The sequence below is a fragment of the Lissotriton vulgaris genome, chromosome 7 (assembly GCF_964263255.1).
Source record: "Lissotriton vulgaris chromosome 7, aLisVul1.2, whole genome shotgun sequence".
NCBI classification, from domain to species: domain Eukaryota; kingdom Metazoa; phylum Chordata; class Amphibia; order Caudata; family Salamandridae; genus Lissotriton; species Lissotriton vulgaris.
The window spans coordinates 1,621,862,148-1,621,882,944 of record NC_141695.1 but is presented as its reverse complement, the minus strand read 5'-3'; the positions used below and the strand labels follow the sequence as shown (position 1 = coordinate 1,621,882,944).

Sequence of the window (20,797 nt, the reverse complement as noted above, 5' to 3'; positions counted from 1 at the left end):
ATTAAAAAGTCTTCACTGGCTTCGGGTGCACAAGAGAATCCTTTTTAAAATTCTCTTGATTACCTTTAGAGCCAGGCTCAACTTGGGACCTAAGTATCTTGCAGCACAATTTGCTCCATACATCACAACTTGGTCTCTCAGGTCATCATCAGCGAACCTGCTTAAACCCCCCACATTCGGATATAAATTAAAAGGAGGAAAGACAGTGGCCTTCCTCAGGACCAAAGCCTGGAATTTACTTCCACCTCATCTAAGGCTACTTAAATCAGAAATTCAACGCAGGAAGGCTCTGAAGACTTGGGTATTTACTGCCCCAGACAAATTATGCCTCTCTCTTATTTAGTATCTTCAAGGCCCACTCTCACCTCCAGCCAAGCCAGTGCCAGGATACTCCTCCCGGAGGGACAGAATCACTTTGCAAGCACCAAATTACATTACTTTACATCATATAGAAAAAATAGTGGAAGTTGTCATTGTACAACAGCTAAAAACCTACCTAGCTCTTCTAATAACTCAACATCACTACTAAGGAAAGTATCTACAAATATTCTGACAAATTTTGCTGCAGAATTACTCATCATTCCAAAATTAAAAAGAACCACTAGGACTTAAAGAAACAAAAACATGAACCGTTCCTGATATATGATAATAAAAGCTCTGTAAAAGATACGAAGATTTGCTATTGCTCACAATCTAGTAATACTTGAAAGAAGTGCTATTTGAATTATGGATGGAACGCTCAAAACAACATCCTATCCAATCATCCAAATATATACTGTACACGCTTCGATTAACCACAACACTAGACCATTTATCTATGCTGTATTACCTGACAAGAAATCCTCTACACACTTTGGGCCAAATTACAAGTCTGGCAGTCTGAGGACCACCAGACCTGTGGCGGCGTAGTTGTGGCGGTCCAGCCAGCACTGCACCGGTGGTCAGACCGCCTAATTACGACTTGGGCGATCTGACCGTGATTGGACCGCTGGCTCCGCCATGGAATCGCCCTTCCCTGGCTGTGGTGCAGCAGTCAGGTTCTGTTATGTGCCTGTGTTATGCCCAAATAACAAAGCTACATATTTTCTTACATTGTCCTAATTTTTGCACAATAACATTTCTGCTGTGACCTTTAGCACATACTCACATGTGTGACAATGTTGGATTTGTTTCTCTGAAACTACTTCTTTGTACACATCTAGCTTCGCATAACATTATCACAATGCCACGAACAGAATGTACAAAGCCTTTTTACGCACAATGTACAAATGTCTTCCTATCTTCATCCCGGTGCGACAGAGCTATCTATATACCGATAACATTGCTCATCTATACATACATCACAAGGATGCTTTCTATTATAAATAATAAACATCCCAAAAGATTAGGAGAGGAGGCACTGCAGCTGACACCGAGGATCCCTGCATGCTGAGGCTTCACTATGCAGCTGTATGACATCTCTGTGAGGGGGTGTCCAATTCATGACTATGACAGGCTTCTAAATTCTCTCCCTCCAGACAATTAGGGGGATTTGTGACTTCAAAGCTACACACACTCTAGTTACATGCTACGTAGGGTTTGATTTGTAGGAGTACGTCTGATTATTAACTAGTTTATATGCCTGTGTACATACACTGTTTTCGCACCACAGTAGAATTGTATTTAATATTCACTCTTTTGGTGCTTGTCATCAGTTTAGTCTGCCTCTGTCTACTGATTATCACAGCACATGTATTCTATATAAGAATAATGTTGGTTCAATAAATATATTGAAAGCGTCCCAGTGTGTATTCTCTGTATATTTCTTTGAGAACAAGTAAGCACAACTGGCTGAGCGAGAGATTCTGATCTGTTACCATGATCCCTGAGGGGTCAGGGTTGTCATGGTCAGTGGTTTTCAGAAACCATTTGCTGCCTAGTAAGGTTAAGGGGGCTTACAGTGGCACTGTGAGCTAGCTGGTCTCTAGGCCAACATATCCTGCGGGGGTGCCCGGAATTAGTCTAGGCACCTTACCCAAAGTTTATGTTGTCTAACAAACGTGCAGGTCCTACAGATTAGTGGGAACTACTCGACAGAGCTATCTAGTATGCAGGTGGTGCTGCTGCAGCACTGCCACACATATTACAAGTTTCCGGACAGCCAGTGGTTTCATGGAGGTTTTCCTGTATTAAATAGCTGGCAGTGCTGACAAAAAGGGGACCCTACAAGGCCTCCTGTGCACCCTCAGCCTGGGGATGCATGCAGAGAGCACAAGATGTAACCCCTGTAGGCATGTACCCAGGTTCATGCACAGCATGGACTTTTGAGTCCATGCTGTGCTGGAACCCTGTGTGGCATTCCCATTGCGGTGCCTCTTTTAAAGGCACTGCCACCTTTGAAAGACACACTGTAGTAGTACTGCCACACTGGTCACCAGACCACATAATTGGGTGTAGTCGGGTGGCTGACCAGCAGCGACTCTTGGTAGTGTGGGGCCACCCTCACCTCCAAAACTCGTGAACAGGACATTAGGTTTTCTGTGTTATATAAAATCTAAAACCATTTAAAAAAATTATTTTGAAATAGGTGTGACGTTTACAATAACTAAGCTGTAACCAGGTACAGAAATTCTATTACATTTTTTGCAGGAAATATGGAAAACACCATTTGCAGGAGAGTACAAGTCAGATACTAAATGACAGTTCAACCTTCAGAAATTGTCAGCCATAGCATTTGTACCCTCTGAACATGTAGATGAATGCTATACTCAATTATCTAAACCATTCGTTTTTTCCAAAGTTAAGAAAAATGTACCCTTTCCTAAATTTATTTTGAACAAAACAGGATTGGCCATGTAATCCAGTTGGGTCACAGAAGACTTCCATGTTATCAAATTGAATGTGGAATGCTACTCAACCTTTTTAGAGGGGAGATGCAAAAACTAATATGCCCATGGAAGGATGGCATAACTCTCTTCTTCTCCTGTTTCTATTGTGTCCTGGAAATTTTGAGAGAGGAGTAAAGTTTCCAGAAAATGAGACACCAGCAATTATTTTCAAATAATGTACATTATTTGAAAATGAACGCTGGAGGCTGAATACTGATAGCCACGAGGTTCGAATTGGAACCGTGGGTGCATTATTGGCACGGATAAGGTGTAACTTTACGCAGCCACTGCTGCGGGATCTCACAGGGGAGCCGATGGGAATTGATGCGAGACACATGACCTGGCTTTGAATCATTTGGATTTAATAACTTCACCAACTGCTTCCACCTTTGTACACTGGCCACACTCCATGTACATGGCAGCACGGCCCTGGACCAGGGGCGGCTCCTCCACATGGGCGGAGGAGCCTCGCCCCATTACTTTCTCGCAGTGCGAGAAGCAGAAACAAAATGGCATTATGAATACCATTTTATGTTCCTGCTTCTCGCACTGCGAGAACGCAGAAGGGTTTGATGATGGCTGACGGTCCTGTTCCAGGCAGGGGAGGAGTGGCTTGCCCACTGTTGTGGGCGCTGACTTTTTGGTCGGCCCCAGGGCCAACCAAACCAGTCATTCGCATTCTCCAGTTTTCTCATTGTAGGCTGCATGCAGCCTGCATGGAGAAAACGGCCTACCCATAGATGCCTGTGTGGTTGATGTTGGTGGTACTTTGAGATTCCTAAATGCAAATTTGCATTTAGGGATTGCTACATGAATTGTATTTAGGGAAGTTGCGATTCCATAACTGCATTAGCAATATAGGTAATCACAAAAAATTGCCATTACCTATATTGCAAATGCCAAAAGTTTCATACATTGCAAAACTCCTTGATACATCTGGTACTATGTGTTTTATATCTAATACACAGGATATTTTTATATAACCTTTTGTGGAGTTCCTTTGGTGGTGTGCCTTGAGTGTCACTGCTGTGTGTGTGTGTGTGTTGTGCAAATGCTTTACACGTTGACTCTGGGATATGCCTGACTCCACTGCCAAGCTAACACAAGGAGATGATAGACGGAGTGCAGAAACTTTTCAGACACTCACCCCAGTTACAGATCTGGGTTCAATCCATCATCATTCTTTAGCTCACTTTGCCACCCCAGTTCAGCTCTGCCAAGCTGCCAAGGGTGTGAGCAGGGGTTATCTTCTGTGTATAACTCCCTTACACTGACTAGAGTGGTGGGTACTGCCTGGCGTAGGTGCACACCCTAGTAAACCAGAACCTGCATTTCTAACAGCGATAGAAAGCAAAAAATGGCAGCAGGAAAAAAGAGAGGATGAAAAGGAAGAGAAATGGAGAAAGAGAAAAGCAAACCTGAAGGTAAGAGTCGGTCAGCAGAGCGATTCCAGATTTTGGTTCACATTAAATGGATGTGTGGCTTTGTGGCCGTGCCTGTGTCCAGCCCAGCCAGCCCTTCAGCAGTGGCTGAATTTTAAAGGTGTTTTTGGCAGATTTGTGTTTGCGGCTCATCCTGTGTGTGAGTCAGGGAGGAATATCATATGTATCTGCATACTGAGGCCTGCATGCCCACGGTACACAATCCGGAAACGTTAGAGGTGGGCTGACCTTCGGATCAATCCATGCTCAAGAGACATTTCATGTATTGAATCAATGCTCAGCCTGGACCTGGAAATATCACCAGAGCCAGACCCGCACTGCAGTGGTTTAGTTCACTCATTTCTCTTGTGCTTGAACTTGCTCTTGGAGCAAGACCTCTTGTGCAGTGCCTTTAGTTCCCCTCCCACTAAAGTGGCTTTATTTCCCTTTTCTGCCTGTGTCCTGGACATGTCTCTGCAGCCAGACCTGCCGTGCACTTCCCCTATTTCCTTTTTTGGCCTTTCCTTGGGCATGCCTCAGGTGCCTGGCCTACAGTGCACAGGCTTTTATTGCATCTCTGCTGCCTGGACATGCCTGTGGAGCCAAGCCCACAGTGCACCTTCTTTATTCCCTTTCTTCTGCATGTCCCCTGGATTGGGGCCTGGACAGCCGTGCAGAGGCTCTAGTTCCCATGTCCAGTCCTGCTGTGCGGTATCTTTATTTCCCATGTTCTGGATGTGCCTGGACATGCCTCCAGGGCCAGGCCGTTCATGCAGTGCCTCTCATGGGCTGATCTTGGATACATTCAGCTGTTGCAGAGATAATAAGGTCCCCTGCCTGCCCCTTTGTGAAATGGCTTCAGGAGCAGGAGAGGGATTTATATAGCTGCAGGGTGGGGTTTGTGTGTTAAATCTTTAACTTTCCAAGTGCACAGGAAGCGGGCAGCCTGTGCTAACACCCATGACGAGTTGACCTTGCCATGAGCATGGAAGGGGTTAAAAGAGGCTGGCAGAGGGTGGTGAAAATACACAGATATCCTAACTGGGCGCTGCCCCTTTTTTCCGCAATGCGTCTGAATCCTGTGTTAACAACTGCAGGCGATCGCACATTCTGCTGTCGGAGCGCTGTTGGACTGTAGGTGTTAAGAGATGGCTGCTGAACAATTCACAGGTAACTCCCACTGTAAGCTCTTTTACTCTAGCTTTTAGGCACACTACAAGACCCTGATATGTTTCTGAGGGTGGTTGGGGGAGGTGTGAGTAGGGGATAGAGAAGGTGGATTCCCAATATGGTCTTACTTTTAATCCTGAACGTGTTTTTTCCCAGTGTTAATAGAGCGAGCTTGGGCCAAGGGCATCAAAACGCTTTACAGGAGTTTGTTTTCAGCTTTAAAGGTAATTGAAGCTAGTGCATGTATTTCAGGTGTCATATACACATTGCTAACTTCAGACAACCCCATTGATTGTTTTGCTCCTTCTTGTGTACACACTTAGTGGTAAGCATGCTGATAAACTCAGCTCTGGTGGAGTTTTTGCTGAGCTCCGTGCTCCAAGAAGAGTGCGGAGTGGCAAAACTTGGTAAACTCTGCTGGCGGAGCAGAGTTTGCTGCCTACCACTAGTGAATAGAACTTTACTCAAGTATGTGCCTTTACTTAGTTTGGTGTAAACCTGTACAGTAGTTTTTGAGAAATTAACATTTAAAAAGTGTTCCAGTAAAACCATTATAGCCTTAGAGCCTGCCGTAGAGGGCTATACCGGCTATTAAAGGCCCTCTCCAGCGTTAAAGGCCCCGAGCGGAAGGCGAGGGCCTTTAACAAGGGAGAGGGACTTTAATAGCCGGTATAGCCCAGCTAGAGGGCTATAAGGCTATTAGAACATTCTGCCACTAGAGGGCAGAATGTTCTAACAAAAAAGAACAAAGCCTTATGGGACCGTGAGGGGATTGGAATCCCCTCAGGCTCCTTGAGGCCTTTGTTCACAGTTAGATCTGTGAACAAAGAAACATTGGAATGTTGGAGCTCCAGGCTTATACCAGCCATTGTAAGCCAGGAGCATTCCATTGTTTTCAATGGAGCTACCAACATTCCAATGTTCTAAAGGCCCTCTCCAGCGTTAAAGGCTCCGAGCCGAATGCCCTCTGCACCTCAATTAGTGGTATTTTTAGTACCAAAGCAGTGCAAGGGTGACACAATTTCAATTCTTTCATCAGAGCTAATGGCACGCTCTTTACACCACTGGTTTATTCCTAAAGGGTGAGCCTATTAAAAGATGGAGCCAGTGCTTAATTTGTAAAAGAATGAGTGCCAGTGCTTGAAACTCTGCTCAGAAGCCTGCGGCGGGTGCTATTACATGTCAGAGCACCGAGTACTAAAGATACTAAAGGCTCTGTAGTCTGCAATCTGCCTCATGCCTCTTTAGTCAACTAAAAGTTACCCCCTACCCTTTAATCTCACTCTTGCAGTTCCTGCTTTTTCCCTTTGTGACGGTTTTCCGTATTTCTCTTTCTCCTTCTCCTCTTTGTTTGTTTTAATGCTTTCCCTCTCTTAGAAAGATCCAGTGAGGAAAAATAAGTGGCAGTCCACAAAGTGAGCACTAGTGACCACCGGCTCAAATTAAGCACTGGATTGAAGGATCCCAAAACGACCTAAACAATCTTTTTTTGCACATTTGGCCACTCTCTGCCAGTCCCTTATTCCTCTCTCTGTGCAGATCACAGTGGGGATTTCTGAAGAGATTATTTAAGTTTAAATTCACTTTAACAGTGGAATATCCTGTTCCAGTAAGGGTCGTGCAGTCAGCCCCCATCTGGGCCTGCTGGCCGCGTCACGCCTTGCCGCTTTCAAGCCAGTGGAAATGTTAAAAGAAAGAATGTTGAGCGAGGAACATTCTTGAGGGATGTCCAATTCTGTTCGTGTTTGTATTACAGCCTGAAAGTGACATCACTGCAGGAAGATTATAAATACCGTCTAGTTCCCATTGAGAATGTGGGAACATTGAAAACAGGGGGCTATATTTAAACTCCCGAAGTCTACCTCGGACGGTTCAATATGTCACCGTCAAACAAGAAGTGTGGACTTCAAAGGGTGCTTGTTTTCGTCTTAATTCTGTGCATTTTATCAAAGGTAAGCATTTGTAATTCCTACGTCGAGTGTTTAATTTAAGAAAGAGGTATAGGACTGAGGTAAAGGCTTTACATAGGATTATTATTCTCATTCATAAATATTTTTTCACTTCAGCTTCTTTAACATTAACATCTTTAACTTTAGCATCTTGTTATGTAAAAGGCATACACATGTGTGTGCGTGCGTGCACGCGTGTGTTTATGCATGTGTGTGAGTTTAAAAGTAGTATATCTTTATTTTCCTGCTAAGCCTGGGACTGCTAAGGTTGCCACAAACGTGTAGCACAGTTTAATGCAAGATTTAAGCGTTCCTAAAGAAGTAAACTGCAGTATGTAGGTCGCAATAAATACTAAAGGCAAGATTAATGGTAGTAATATAAAATCTGCCAAAAATGTTGGTTTGTGTAAACACGCTGGCCGCAGAATAGCTGTTGATTTAAAGTTAGTTCAATGTGCAGGAATTCCACCATGCCCACCCCTCTAACTCCACCAATTCTGCCACCGTTTCCATTGACAACCAGTAATATAATATCAATTAAGGGTGCTGTTAAATCCGCAGAATAGCCTAGATTTTAGCGGTAGATGCCCTGCTGAAAATGTCCTCTGTGGAAACAAATCTGGGTGGGCGGTATGATGCTCTGATACTAAAACATTGTCTCTTTATCGACACCAAGGGTCATATGTATCATCATCACCATTTGCGATTTCTAAATAGCGATTTTTAAGGAATCGCTATTTAGAAATCGCGAAATGGTATGTATGTAGAAAATCGCTATTTTTTAGTGATTTCCAATTATTCCTTATTTGCGAATTCACAATTTGCAAATTCGCAAATAAGGAATAATTTCCCATTCATTTCTATGGGCCAGGAGGCCCATAACAATGACTGTGAAATAATTCTCAATTTGCGGATTCGCAATTTGCTAATCGCAATTTGAGAATTATTTCAAGGGTGAAGGGGTGTCTCAAGGACACCCTGCTGCACCCCTGAAAATTACATGTGTGTGCATATGGCGCACATACATGCCCAATGGGCATGTATGTGCGTCATATGCCACCCTCACAAAGGCACAATTGTGCATATTTACAAGAAATCGCAAATTACCACCAACTATAAGTTGGTGGTAATTTGCGATTTCTAAACCTGAATTCGCAGTTTTGAAAAGCTTCATACATAGCATTTAAGGAATCGCAAAATTGCGATTCCTTAAATGCTTAAGGGTCATATGTATAAAGCCAAATTGACTTCGCAAACGACGAAATTCGCAGAATTTTGGCGTTTGCGAATGCAATTTGGACAAATGGTATGTATGAAGGAGATGTGCTTTAAAAATAAGGAATCGCAAAATGTGCGATTCCTTATTTTGCGATTGCATTTAAGGAATCGCAAATTTTGCGATTCCTTAAATGCAAGATAAGAAGACAAAAATATTTGCAAATTGGCCTTAAGGAATCGCAAATTACCACCAACTTCTAGTTGGTGGTAAGTTGCGAATTCCTTTCAAAATGCATATTTTTTCATTTTTCAAAGTGACATGTGACGTACATACATGCCCTTAGGGCATGTATGTGCGCCACATGTGCACCCATGCAGATTTCAGGGGTGCAACAGGGTGTCCTTTGGACACCCCTGCACCCTTGAAAATATTCTCAATTTGCGATTAGCAAATTGCGAATCGCAAATTTCCCCTACATTCCTATGGGCCTCCTTGCTTATCGCAATTAAGGAATTTTAAGGAATCGCTAAAAAGAAGCGAATTTCTACATACATACCATTTTGCGATTTCTAAATAGCGATTCCTTAAAAATCGCTATTTCGAAATCGCAAAACGGAATGTTGATACATATGGCCCTAAGCAAAATAAGGAATCGCAATTTTTTTGCGATTCCTTATTTTGCTCATTTTTCACACATTTCAAAATCGGAAAAAAGGCAGTTTGCGATTCGCTAAGGCCGAAATTCTGCAAATTTCGGCCTTAACGAATCGCAAAAGGCTTGATACATATGGCCCTTAATCTTAAAAAAAATTAAAGAATCTCTTTGGAATACAATACATACATCATAAAGTAACATGGCAGCAAGTGAAAACGAAACAAATTGGTTTACGCTTTTGAGGGTGTGTGAGCACAAGATGGACACTGATTAATTGGAGCAGGCAATAGGAGAGGACCAGAAAGGTATTGCAGATTAGAACCGTGTAATGACTTCATGCAGCTAGCATTACCCTGAGCATGGAGCCTGACATTATCAGATGAGCTGATAAAATACTGCGCCTTTACACAAATCCATTTTGTTGCCATTAGAGGAGAAGGTCGCCACACTAATGGCGCCAGAACTGAGTTCCACATGGAACAGGACACGCTAACACGTTTATAACAATAAATTGACATGATTAGAAAAACATCAAAGGAAAGACTAAAGGCCTGTGTTACAGTTCGTCAAAAACCATTATGTTCACATTTCAATTATGGACATTTAATGCTTGTAATATGGGCTTAAAGAGCTCTGATTTCGATCTGATTTTTAAGAACAGTGAAGAAATAACACATATATACGCCTGCTATAATGACAAGTGCAAAGGTCAATAGTGTTTTTAAAAGCTAAGGGTGCTTGAAGGACCACTCTCATTGCAATGAGTATCTAGGATAAAAATCTTAATGTGGCAATAAAACATTTTCAGGTATAAAAACCCCCTTTTACCAAAGAGATGACTGGATTGGAGGTAGGTGATAGGTGTGTGTTGTCCAGTGTCTTAAAGACCGGGGCGAATTTAGGAGCAGGAGGGATAATTTGTGTGGATGTATGACGTTACAACGCATACTTTTACAACGCATACCTTTACAAAGCATTTTTTAGAAAGCAACATCCATTACAACGCATTCCATTACAACACATGCCATTACAACACATTTTTAAAAACTACCTTTACAACGCATTCCATTACAACGCATACTACCTTTACAAATTATACCATTACAACGAATACCATTACATTGCATGTATGGTAAGTATTGGATAGTGTAGGGGTAAAAATTACTATTCTAACTCCAGGGGGGGTGCAACAGTAGGGTAAGTGTTGGATAGTGTAGGGGTAAAAATTACTATTCTAACTCCAGGGGGAGCAACAGTAGGGTAAGTGTTGGATATTGTAGGGGTGAAAATTACTATTCTAACTCCAGGGGGTGCAACAGTAGGGTAAGTGTTGGATAGTGTAAGGGTACTATGGGTTGTGATAGTATGCGTTGTAATGGTATGCGTTGTAATGACTTCATTGTAATGACATGCGTTGTAGTGGTATGCGTTGTAGTGTCATGCGTTGTAATGATTGCGTTGTAATGGCATGCGATGTAACGGATGTTGCGTTGTAAACGTTTCGTTGTAATGGTAGTGCGATTCGCTAAGGCCGAAATTCTGCAAATTTCGGCCTTAACGAATCGCAAAAGGCTTGATACATATGGCCCTTAATCTTAAAAAAAATTAAAGAATCTCTTTGGAATACAATACATACATCATAAAGTAAAAGTTGCATTGTAAAGGTTGTTTCCCATTTGTTCCAGGTCAGAGAGTCATATTGTGGAAGTCCACTCCTTCCAAAAGTCTGAAAGAATTTGAATATTTCAATAAAATCCAAGAGTTAGACTGCAGATCTTGCTGAAAGACAGAAGAAATGTTTTGACCATGATAAATGGTGTACTGGTGACGTGAGGATGAATTGCACTACATTTTTAAGGGGTTTGTGGCATGTCTTGGCAGTGGTTGGGGCTCATTTTAGTCTCCTTGGAATATGTGAGTGAGTGCTGTTTTTCAGACCTGCTCCATCACTCTCACAGTTCTGTTTTGCCCTCTTTTGCGGAAACTTTCTTTGATTGGCCTTTACAAACAGCGCAACAATGGTCTGTTTTACCACCTATTGATGCATTTTCTATTGTGGTGATGTTATTCTTGGCACGGGCAGATGAATGTGACGTTAGATTTAGATGCACATATGAAAGGAACTTAAAAGTTTATAACTGTGTATCTTTCAGACGCTTTCCTATGTGTAGACTGAGTTAGAAGCCTTGATAGGCCTTTGATAGAGGTGTAAGGAATGAGATAGGCACTTGTGTGGTACAGAAGTGACAATGAAATAAGTGCTTAAATTGTGCCAGTGGTTGCAGGTGGTTAACACAGACACTCATTTTTAAAGAATTGGAGCTTTACCTCATCATCAGACTTTGACCCTGAGCATGAGAGAGAACTACAGAATAGGGAGAAAAATAGGAAGTCAGTAACTTACGGAGAAATGAACCTGCAAGAGTGAGATAAAGAGGCAGGAAGGAAGTGTAGTGTAGTTCAGGGGCGTTGGCACATCACCCCCCCCCCCCCCCCCCCAGCTTTTGCAGCTACAGTGGGGGTGAAGTTTTTGATGGTCTTTTCCTGTCTGAAATTTGGCAGACAAAGGCTTATAAGTAAGGTGAAAGGGCAGAAAGGTGAGTGAGTGGAAGGAAAGATGGGTGAAATGGTGGATGGTTGTATGAGTGAATGTGTGGATGGACATTTGCATGGATGAATGAGTGAAAGGGCAGATGTAAGAATGGATTACTGAAAGGGAGGAAGGATGGATGGATGGATGGATGTGTGAAACAGTGGATGGATGGATGGGTGGGTGAAAGGATGGATAATGAGTGAAAGGGTAAATGTCTTATGGATGGATGGATGAGTGAAAGGCTGAATTAATTGGTTGGAAGGGTGGATGAATCAGTGAAAGAATGGATGGATGGCTGGATTAGCTAAACGGTGTATGTAAGGCTGCATGAGTGAAAACATGGATGAATGAAAGGGAGCATAGATGGATGGCTAAATGAAAGAATAGACGAATGGATGAGTGAATGAGTGAAAGGATTGATGGTTTGTGAGGAAATAATGGATGGATGGGTGAGTGAAAATGTGTATAGATAGATACATGGATGAATGAGTGAAAGGATGGCTGTAAGGATGAATGAATTAAAAGGAGGAAGAAGGATGGATAGATGGATGAGTGAAACAGTGAATGAATGGATGGATGAGTGAAAGGGTGGGTGAATGGATGTCAAGATGGATGGATGGTTAAAGAAAGGATGGATGGGTGAACAATGGGATGGATCGATGAGTTAAAGTGTAAATGGATTGATCAATGAGTGGATTGATGAATGAGTGAAAGGGTGGATGGATGATGAGTGAATAAAAGGATGGATGGATAGGTGAAAGGGTAAATGGATGGATGATGAGTAGATAGATGGGTCAAAGGGTCTGATGGATGAGTGAAAGGATGGCTGTCCGAGTGAAAGGGTGAATGGATGGTTGAGTGAAAGGTAGGATGGATGTATGGAGGGAAAGGATAGATAAGTGAAAGATGTATGGATACATGAAAGGATGGCTGTGCTGTTGCGTGTTTATCTAGGTTCCTGATCGATACTGTGACCTTATGCCCCTATTCGGCTATAAATCCATTTATTCCCTATATTGGCATAACCGTTCAAGTGCGATTTTCAGAAAAGTCATCTCTGGCCTCACACGAACAGAGTCACATTCCAGCATAGCTCTCTGCCACTTCCTTTGCGACCAATTAGTGCAATGACAGAGCAGAAGTCACTATCTGATATTCCTAGATTAACACTCCGAGTTCTTCAACAAGATAAAAACTCAGCAAACCTGGAAATCCCCGCTTGCTGTGTTTTTATTAGTAATGGAACTCTAATGAGCAACTGATAACTATCACTTCCTAGTGACATCTTTAATTGACGTCTTATGTCCAGCAAACTTACGTCAAACCCGGCACCTGTCAGGTATAAATATTACCAACGTTGCCTTAAGCAATGAGCTACTGTTGCTGATGCTAGCTGCCTGCAAGACCCCGTGTTGGTAAATCTAGCACTCTGTCGCTGCAGCCTGCTGTCCCTGTGGTGGTGAAGCTACTGATACCATTATCGCTGCTAAAGCGCGAACTATGGTGCAGTACGCTTAGGAGCTGAACAGCCGTCCCTCTGCGAAGACATCCAGCAGATTCCAGCTGCCCGCGGACGCTGTCCCCCCTCCTTCCTCGACGCGCTGAAGAGACCCGCTGCCTTTCTCCTGCAGAGAAATCCAGCTCCGGCGTTTCCGGTCTACCCTCGCGGGTGACTGGGATATCGAGAGTGACCCCTGAAGGAGATACCAATCCTCCATCATTCTATTCAGAGGTATGGTGTTGACTAAACCCTTAGACGAGAATTCTTGAAACAAACCTTGGCAAAACCAACTTAACTTAAAGCTACTTACTTACTCCCCTTCCACGTGTTAGGCTTAGGTCAGGCACACTGGGGTAGGCTTAGTTAGAAGCACCAGTTGAGTATGTTAGCCTAATGTATATATGACTGTATATATGTTTTATTACTTTTAAACCATTGTATGGCTAAGAAACCATATCAATGCTTTTACAGTTCTATTTCGCAATACTTATCTTACTGTACGTACTTTTTATAATAACAAGTCTTGCAATTGTGGCAATACATTTCTCTTGTACGAGAAGAAAGACTGTTCAATAAATGTTAACCTTTTATTGACAAACGCCCATCTCTCTATTCTCTACATCTCGTGAAAGTAAACTGCACTAGACTGACTGAGTGAAATACATGTCTATTGTTTCACACGACCCTAGAGATTGACTCTTGATCTGAGGAGCAAAGTTGTCATGTTGCACGGTTGTTGGAAAGCTGAATCCCTTCTTGTCTGTGCCAGGGAAGCTGATCACTTCCTATGCAGAGAAGAAAGTTTCCAGTGACCTCTGAGCTAGTTGGTAACACAACCCAATTAAGTTTAGCATAGTCAGTGGAGGCCTGGAATATTCGCAGTTCCACGTCGATACTACTGTTTATGTTATTCCAATGCGCAGGGCCTAGTGGGAAACTAGGAACTACACTACAGTGCAAAAGGATGGATGATAGATGAAATGGGAATGGATTAGTGAAAGTGCTGATGACTGAGGTAAAGGATGGATATGCTTTTTTTTTTTTTTTTTTAATATATTTTTATTGCAGGAATCAGTAAAGTTTTACAAAGCGACCAGCATTATAAGTTCAATCAAAATTAATAGAATACATCCCTCCGTCCCCTAGCAGGATGAACCATTACACAGCCATTCAGCCCGCAACCCGAGGGTCGGGCGGCGATACCCAATGGGGACTCAACAGGAGGTCGGAGCTGGTCCGGATGATCCACTATCTGTCATCTGCTTTTCTAAACCATCCTACAAAGAAAGCCAAAAGAACCCCCCCCCCCTCAAAACACTATGAACCAAACCAAACCCCCCCCCCCAACCCGCCATCAGTGCCCAGTAACAGCCGTAATAGGATCTGTGAGAGGACCCATGAGGAAAGTAACAGACATGTAAAGTGCAATCGTCTATCGGGACTCGGGGCGAGCTGCATCTTCGCTTTCGGAATCGCTGGGAGGGCAATAATCCCTGAGGGCCTGCACTAATGTCTCCCATTCTAGCGCCGCCTCCTGCGCCTTCTCGTTGTGTTGTCTCCTAGCTAACTGGTACCGCAGCGTGCTTTCCCGCGCCGCCCATTTCAAGAGTTCGCTGTGCCATCGGGCCCCCGTTGGACCAACCCGTGCCTTCCAATTCCTGGTCACCTCCCGTTAGCAAGGAGAAGCCCCAGATCAATGAATTTACTAGTGATTTTATTGTTGGGGGTATGTGGGAACCAGTGCAGGAGCCCCACTGCCGCATCAACCGATAAGGATCTCCCCGTTACCTCCTCCAGGGTATCCCCCACTTCCAGCCAGTAGGAGGACAGCCCGGGCAGGACCATAACATATGAAGAAGGTCTGCATCAGGCGCCTGGCACCTGGGGCAGTCCGCGGAATTCGTGGCAAAATATTGACGGATCTTCGCCGGGGTCAAATATGCCCTATGGAGTACGTAGTAGTAGACCAATTGAAAGCGGGCGTGGCGCGTGCCCTTCCAGGCCCGTCTTATGAGTTGGGACCAGACCGTCTCCGGGATCTCCTTCCCTATGTCTTCCTCCCAACGGGTTCTTAAAGTAGTAAGGGGGGCCAACCCCTCATTAAGCAGTCTGCCGTACAGGCAAGTGACCGCCTTAACAGTTCACGCAGACATCATAACGTACTGGCACACCGGAGAAGTAGGAGGTTCCTCCTGCCCGTACTTCCAGTGCGCCTGAATCGCCCGGACCAGGGCCGAGTGCAGAAGAAAATCACCGCGAGGAACCTCGAAGCGATCAATGAGCTCCTGAAAGGGCAAAAGCGCCCCGCCCTCGTAAAGGTCACCCACCAACTGTAGGCCCGCGTCCTCCCAATCCGCTAATCGTGACCAATCTCCGCCATGAGGCAGGGCCGTCAGCATGCCCAGAGGTATTTCGGGTGCATACGGTATCCGCAACTGGCCCCGGGCGTGGGCTCGGTTCCAACACAAACGAATGGTCTTCTCTTCAAGTGTCAAGTCCTGCAAGGCCAAACGCTGTTGCAGCGCTATGAAGGAGAGAACATGCCTAGCTATCCCTGTGCCCCTCCTGTCCTCTGGGCCTCGGAATTCCCTGGCGATCTCCTGGGTGAACGTCTGCAGCTGCGCTGCCAAGTAGTACTTTTCAAAGTCCGGCACCGCCAGCCCACCCTCAGCTTTCGGTCTCGTCAGGGTCTTGAGGGCCACTCTTCGGCGGCCTGAACCCCAGAGGAATCCGACCACCATTGACCGTAATAGTCGAAATGTTGCTGGTGGGATCCAAATCGGCAGCGCCCGGAAATAATATAGCAACCTGGGAAGCGCCACCATTTTAAGCAAAGCGATCCGTCCAGCTACCGAGAGCGGTAGAGTAGCCCAGAAGTCCATGCTACCATGCAGCGCGCGAGTGCTGCGAGCTATGTTTCCATCCAGGAGGTCTGACGGTTCATGGTAGACGTGTACCCCCAGGTACTTAAAGCAGTCAGGTTTCCATCTAATCTCTCTACTGATATCAGGGCTAGGTGTACCCTTACGAACCGGGAAAAGACAGGTCTTAGCCCAATTCACCCGAAGGCCCGAGACCTCCCCAAACGCCGTGAGCGCCGGTGCAGCTCCATTCAGGGCAGCAACTGGGTCCTCAAGGAAGAGCAACAGGTCATCAGCGTACAGCGAGACATAATGTGGGCCTGAAGGCGTCCATAAGCCATTATAGTGGGCTCCCGACCGGAGTAGCAGCGCCAGAGGTTCCACCGCTAACGCGAAGAGAAGCGGGGATAATGAACAACCCTGTCTCGTGCCTCTCTCCACCGGGTATTGCGAGGAGATCAGCGGGCCTGCCCGTACCCTGGCCGACGCCGAGGTATACAGTACCGTGGTCCATCTAACGAAACCCTCACCGAGGCCGAATCGTAGTAATACTGTGCGCAGGTAGTCCCATTCCAGGCTGTCAAAAGCCTTCTCCAAATCTACCGAGAGGACTACCGGGCACGGGGCGTCCACGAGCGGTTCTCCCAGCAAGCGGAACAGCCTACGGATGTTCATGGTCGTGTTTCGCTTGGGGATGAATCCAGCCTGGTCCTCATGCACCAGAGAGCTCATGTGACCCAGCAATCTCGAGGCCAAGATGCTGCTCAGTATTTTGTAATCGACCGTCAGCATTGATAAAGGACGGTAGGACGCCGGATCGGACGAGTCCCTTCCCGGCTTGAGGAGGGGAACCACTAAGGCCTCGCACATCGAGCCGGGGAGCCGACCAAGCCGCTTCGCCTCTCTGTAAACGATCAGCAACCTCGGTGCCAGGAGATCAGCATAAGCGGCATAAAATTCAACCGGAAGGCCGTCCAGACCCGGGGTCTTATTCCTCACCATCTTTTTAATGGCGCTGCGAATCTCTCCCAGTTCAATGTCGGAACCCAGGGCTTTCGCTACGTCAGGTTCCACCATTGGGAGCTCTAGGGGTCGCAGGTAGCCATCAAGCCGGTCGGGGTCCCTGGCAGAGCGACTGCGGTACAAACGTTCATAGTAGTGCAGGTAACAGCTCAGAATCTCAGGTTGAGTGTGCACTTCGGTCCCATCTGCCGTACGCATGGACGTCGTCAGAGAGGTCTGGCGCGTAGGATTAGCTAGCCACGCCAGCAATGCGCTCGATCTATCCCCCTCTGCGAGGGACCTAACAGTATAGGCCTTATAGTCGAAACAGCGCAGCCGTTCGACCTCCGCTGCTACCGCCTCCTTCGCCGCTGCTGTGCGTTCCTGGAGTTCCGGGCGCCCGGGGCGACGGAGTTCCAACTCACAGAGTTTCCGATCTGCCAGTTCTAAGTCATCAAGGATGATTCGCCTCATGCCCACCTTCTTGGAAATGCAGAAGCCCCTGACCACCACTTTAAAAGCGTCCCACTCTAGCGTCCTTGAACCCGCAGTGCCCCCGTTGGACGAGAAGTATTCCGAGATCTTGTCTTCTAGGTCCGCTTTGAATACAATGTCCTCTAAGAGTTCGGGACGCAACTTCCAGGTAGGTACCGCAGGCACCCCCGGAAACCAGCGAAGGTCCAGCAGGAGAGGATTATGATCTGAGATGGTCCTGGTCAAATATTCAGACCGGACCGCCGCTGAGACTAAGTCTGTCGAGCCCAGAAACCCGTCCAGACGGACGTGTAACTCGTACAAGCCTGAGAAGTAGGAATAGTCCCTAGTGTCGGGGTGCTGCGCCCTCCAGATATCCGTCAGACCCCAGTGCGTCTGCCAATCCCTCCTACCTTTAGCCACCCGGCGAACCGGAGAGTCAGGGAGGGGGGGATGTGAGCGGTCATTCTCCACATCTACCACTGAATTGAAATCCCCGCCGAGCAGGAGGGGCCCGGAAAAAAAGTGGGCTAACGAGCCCGATAACCTGGAAAGGAAGGCAAGCTGGTCCACATTGGGTGCATAAACACAGCAAACGTGTAGGTCCCTCCCCCCTAGAGTGCCCGAAATGGCCACATATCGACCCTCCGGATCCACCACTGACTTCGTAACCTGAAAAGGAACCCCAGCTCTGATCCAAATTAGCGCCCCCCTGGCATACGCGGAGTACGAAGTGCAAAAGACCTGCCCCCTCCACCTACGCTGTAGCGCCGCCCCTTCCGCCTTGTTAAGATGGGTTTCCTGCAGCAGCGCCAGCTGCACCCCTCTACGCACTAAATAAGCGTGGACTTTGTGACGTCTAGACATAGTGTGAAGCCCCCGTACATTCCAAGTAATACATTTCACATTAGCAACATCAGCCATTGTCCCATATTGTTCGCGCAAAGTCTCTCCATCCGGGCCCCAACAAAGAAAGAGCAACAATCAACCTAGCACTGATGGCGGCCATTTTCCCAACCAAAACACAACAACCCCGGTTCGACCCAAACCCTTGCCCACCCTCCCCAGAACAGGACCCAAATAGTGCCATCTAGACCCCATCCAAACCATACCCCAGCAAACCCTCTGTCCCCGACTAATTCTGCAGTCGCCACCGCAGGAAGGCCTTAAGGGCCAGGTGCGGGCTGGGCGTTGGCAATGGGCCCTCGATGCTCGGGCTACCGAGACTAAAGTGAGCCCAAAACAATAAGAGGAAACCCTCAAGGCACGGGCAGGGCACCCCACCTCCACTTCCCCGGGAATTATGAGCAATCGCCTACTCCCGCCACCCCCGCTGCGGGCCCCCACCCAAATGGGCGCAGCTCACCCCGTCAACCCTGTCCATCCAGAAGGTCCTCAACCAAGTTCGGAGTGATCACCGGGGTGTGGACACTGTCGGTCACCGAGTCCTCCGAGTCCGTTGGTACCCCCTCGTCACCAAGGTCCGCTTCCTCTTCTATGGTACCATCTCGTGAGCCAGATAGCGCAGACAACACCTCCAACACTCCCTTCCGCTCCGTTGACGTCTCCGCAGTCGAGGGTCCGCCTGACTGGCCACGGCGACTCCGAATCCTTTTGGACCGCCGTCGCTGTACAGGCTCCACTGCTAGTTGAGATGAGGAGCCAAAACCATCCTTTCCGGCCCTATAGAGTTCTAGCCAGTTACAGACATCCTCCGGGGAATCAAAGAACTGAGTCTTGTCATCGACAATTATGCGGAGCCTTGCAGGAAACAGGAGCGAGTATTGGATGCCCTCGCTCCGGAGCTCGCGCTTGACCGCCAGGAATGAGAACCGCCTGCGCTGGGTCTCATAGGTGTAGTCCGGGAAGATATTCACCTGGCTGTTCGCCACCTTGAAGGGGCCATTATGTCTGGCGGCATTAAGGATCAGATCTCTGTCCCGAAAGTGCAATAACCGGGCCACCACCGGTCGCGGGGCACGGCCCTGTTGCGGCGGCCTCGCTGGGACTCTGTGTGCTCGCTCCAGGGTGTAGAAGGAGGATAGACCCTCCGGAGCCACCGTGTCCCGTAGCCAGGCTTCCAAGTATGCCACCATGTCGCCATCTTCGATCTTCTCCGGCAGGCCCACCACTCGAATGTTATTTCGCCTGTTGCGACCTTCCGCGTCTTCCGCTCGCCGCTCCAGGGCATCAATCCGGGAGAGGGCATCCTTCATCGTCGCGGCTAGAGTTCTCTGTGCTGGCTCCAAGGTTTTCATCGAGCCCTCCACTTCCTTGACCCTATCTGAGAGCTTGCCGTGGTCCGCTCTAAGGAGGCCCAGACTCGTCGCCACCTGGGCAATGTCCTGCTGGAGGGCCGAGCGTGTGGTCGCGATCGCCTCCAGGACCCGGTCAAATTGTTGCTGCAGAGGCGCTCCACCAGAACTCTCCGGGTCCCCACGTTCTTCTTTGTCCGGGGCCTCCGAGTCTGAGGCGGCTGGGGTGGTCCCCTTGGCTCCCCTCGGTTTTCCCATGGCGCAGGAGTCACACGGTGGAGAGCCAGTCAGAGGCACCACCAAGTGCGGGTGTCGGCTATGTCTCTCTCGGCTAGTGGCCTTCGGGCCGAGGGCGGGCGATCTCCGTCTCCAGGGCCTGTTGGACCTCCACAGATTCGGGCCGCGCCACCACCGCGTCGTCGGAGGGCACTGAGGAGGAGGCGGGGACAATCGGCGCCAGGTCGGGCAGGCCCGTTAGGCCGATGAGGATCTGGAACGAGGGTCTCCAACACCACCGAAGACTTTGTGGCGCCAAGGCGCCGTGCTGCCCATGGAAGTCAGTCACTCGGGGGGATGCAGCCAGGCGCGGCTCAGGGGATCGGCACCGCAGCCAGGGCCGCCAGGCGTCCGTGAGTCGAGGTCCACTATAGTGAGGGCATCCAATCATCCAGGAGCAATCACCTCATTCAAAGTCCGATCAGAACGCCACCCAGACCATCACATCACAGGGGGATGAAAAGGCGGAGGGTGCGCTGTAGAGAACGACGCTCCTCCAGACTAAAGGTCCCGACCAAGGGGACAAAGAGGTCCGGGCGCCATGTTGGGCCGCA

General features: G+C 47.3%; 1 protein-coding gene across 1 annotated transcript in view; it reads left to right on the top strand.

Moving 5' to 3' along the window:
• The first annotated feature begins 7,283 nt into the window (after positions 1–7,283).
• CCN5 (cellular communication network factor 5) overlaps positions 7,284–20,797 on the top strand; it is a 158,751-nt gene continuing 145,237 nt past the window's right edge. Inside the window, exon 1 of the mRNA XM_086929038.1 lies at positions 7,284–7,410. Within this exon, the coding sequence (XP_086785164.1) occupies positions 7,336–7,410 (75 nt within the window). The 5' untranslated portion in view covers positions 7,284–7,335. The remainder of the gene's footprint in view (positions 7,411–20,797) is intronic.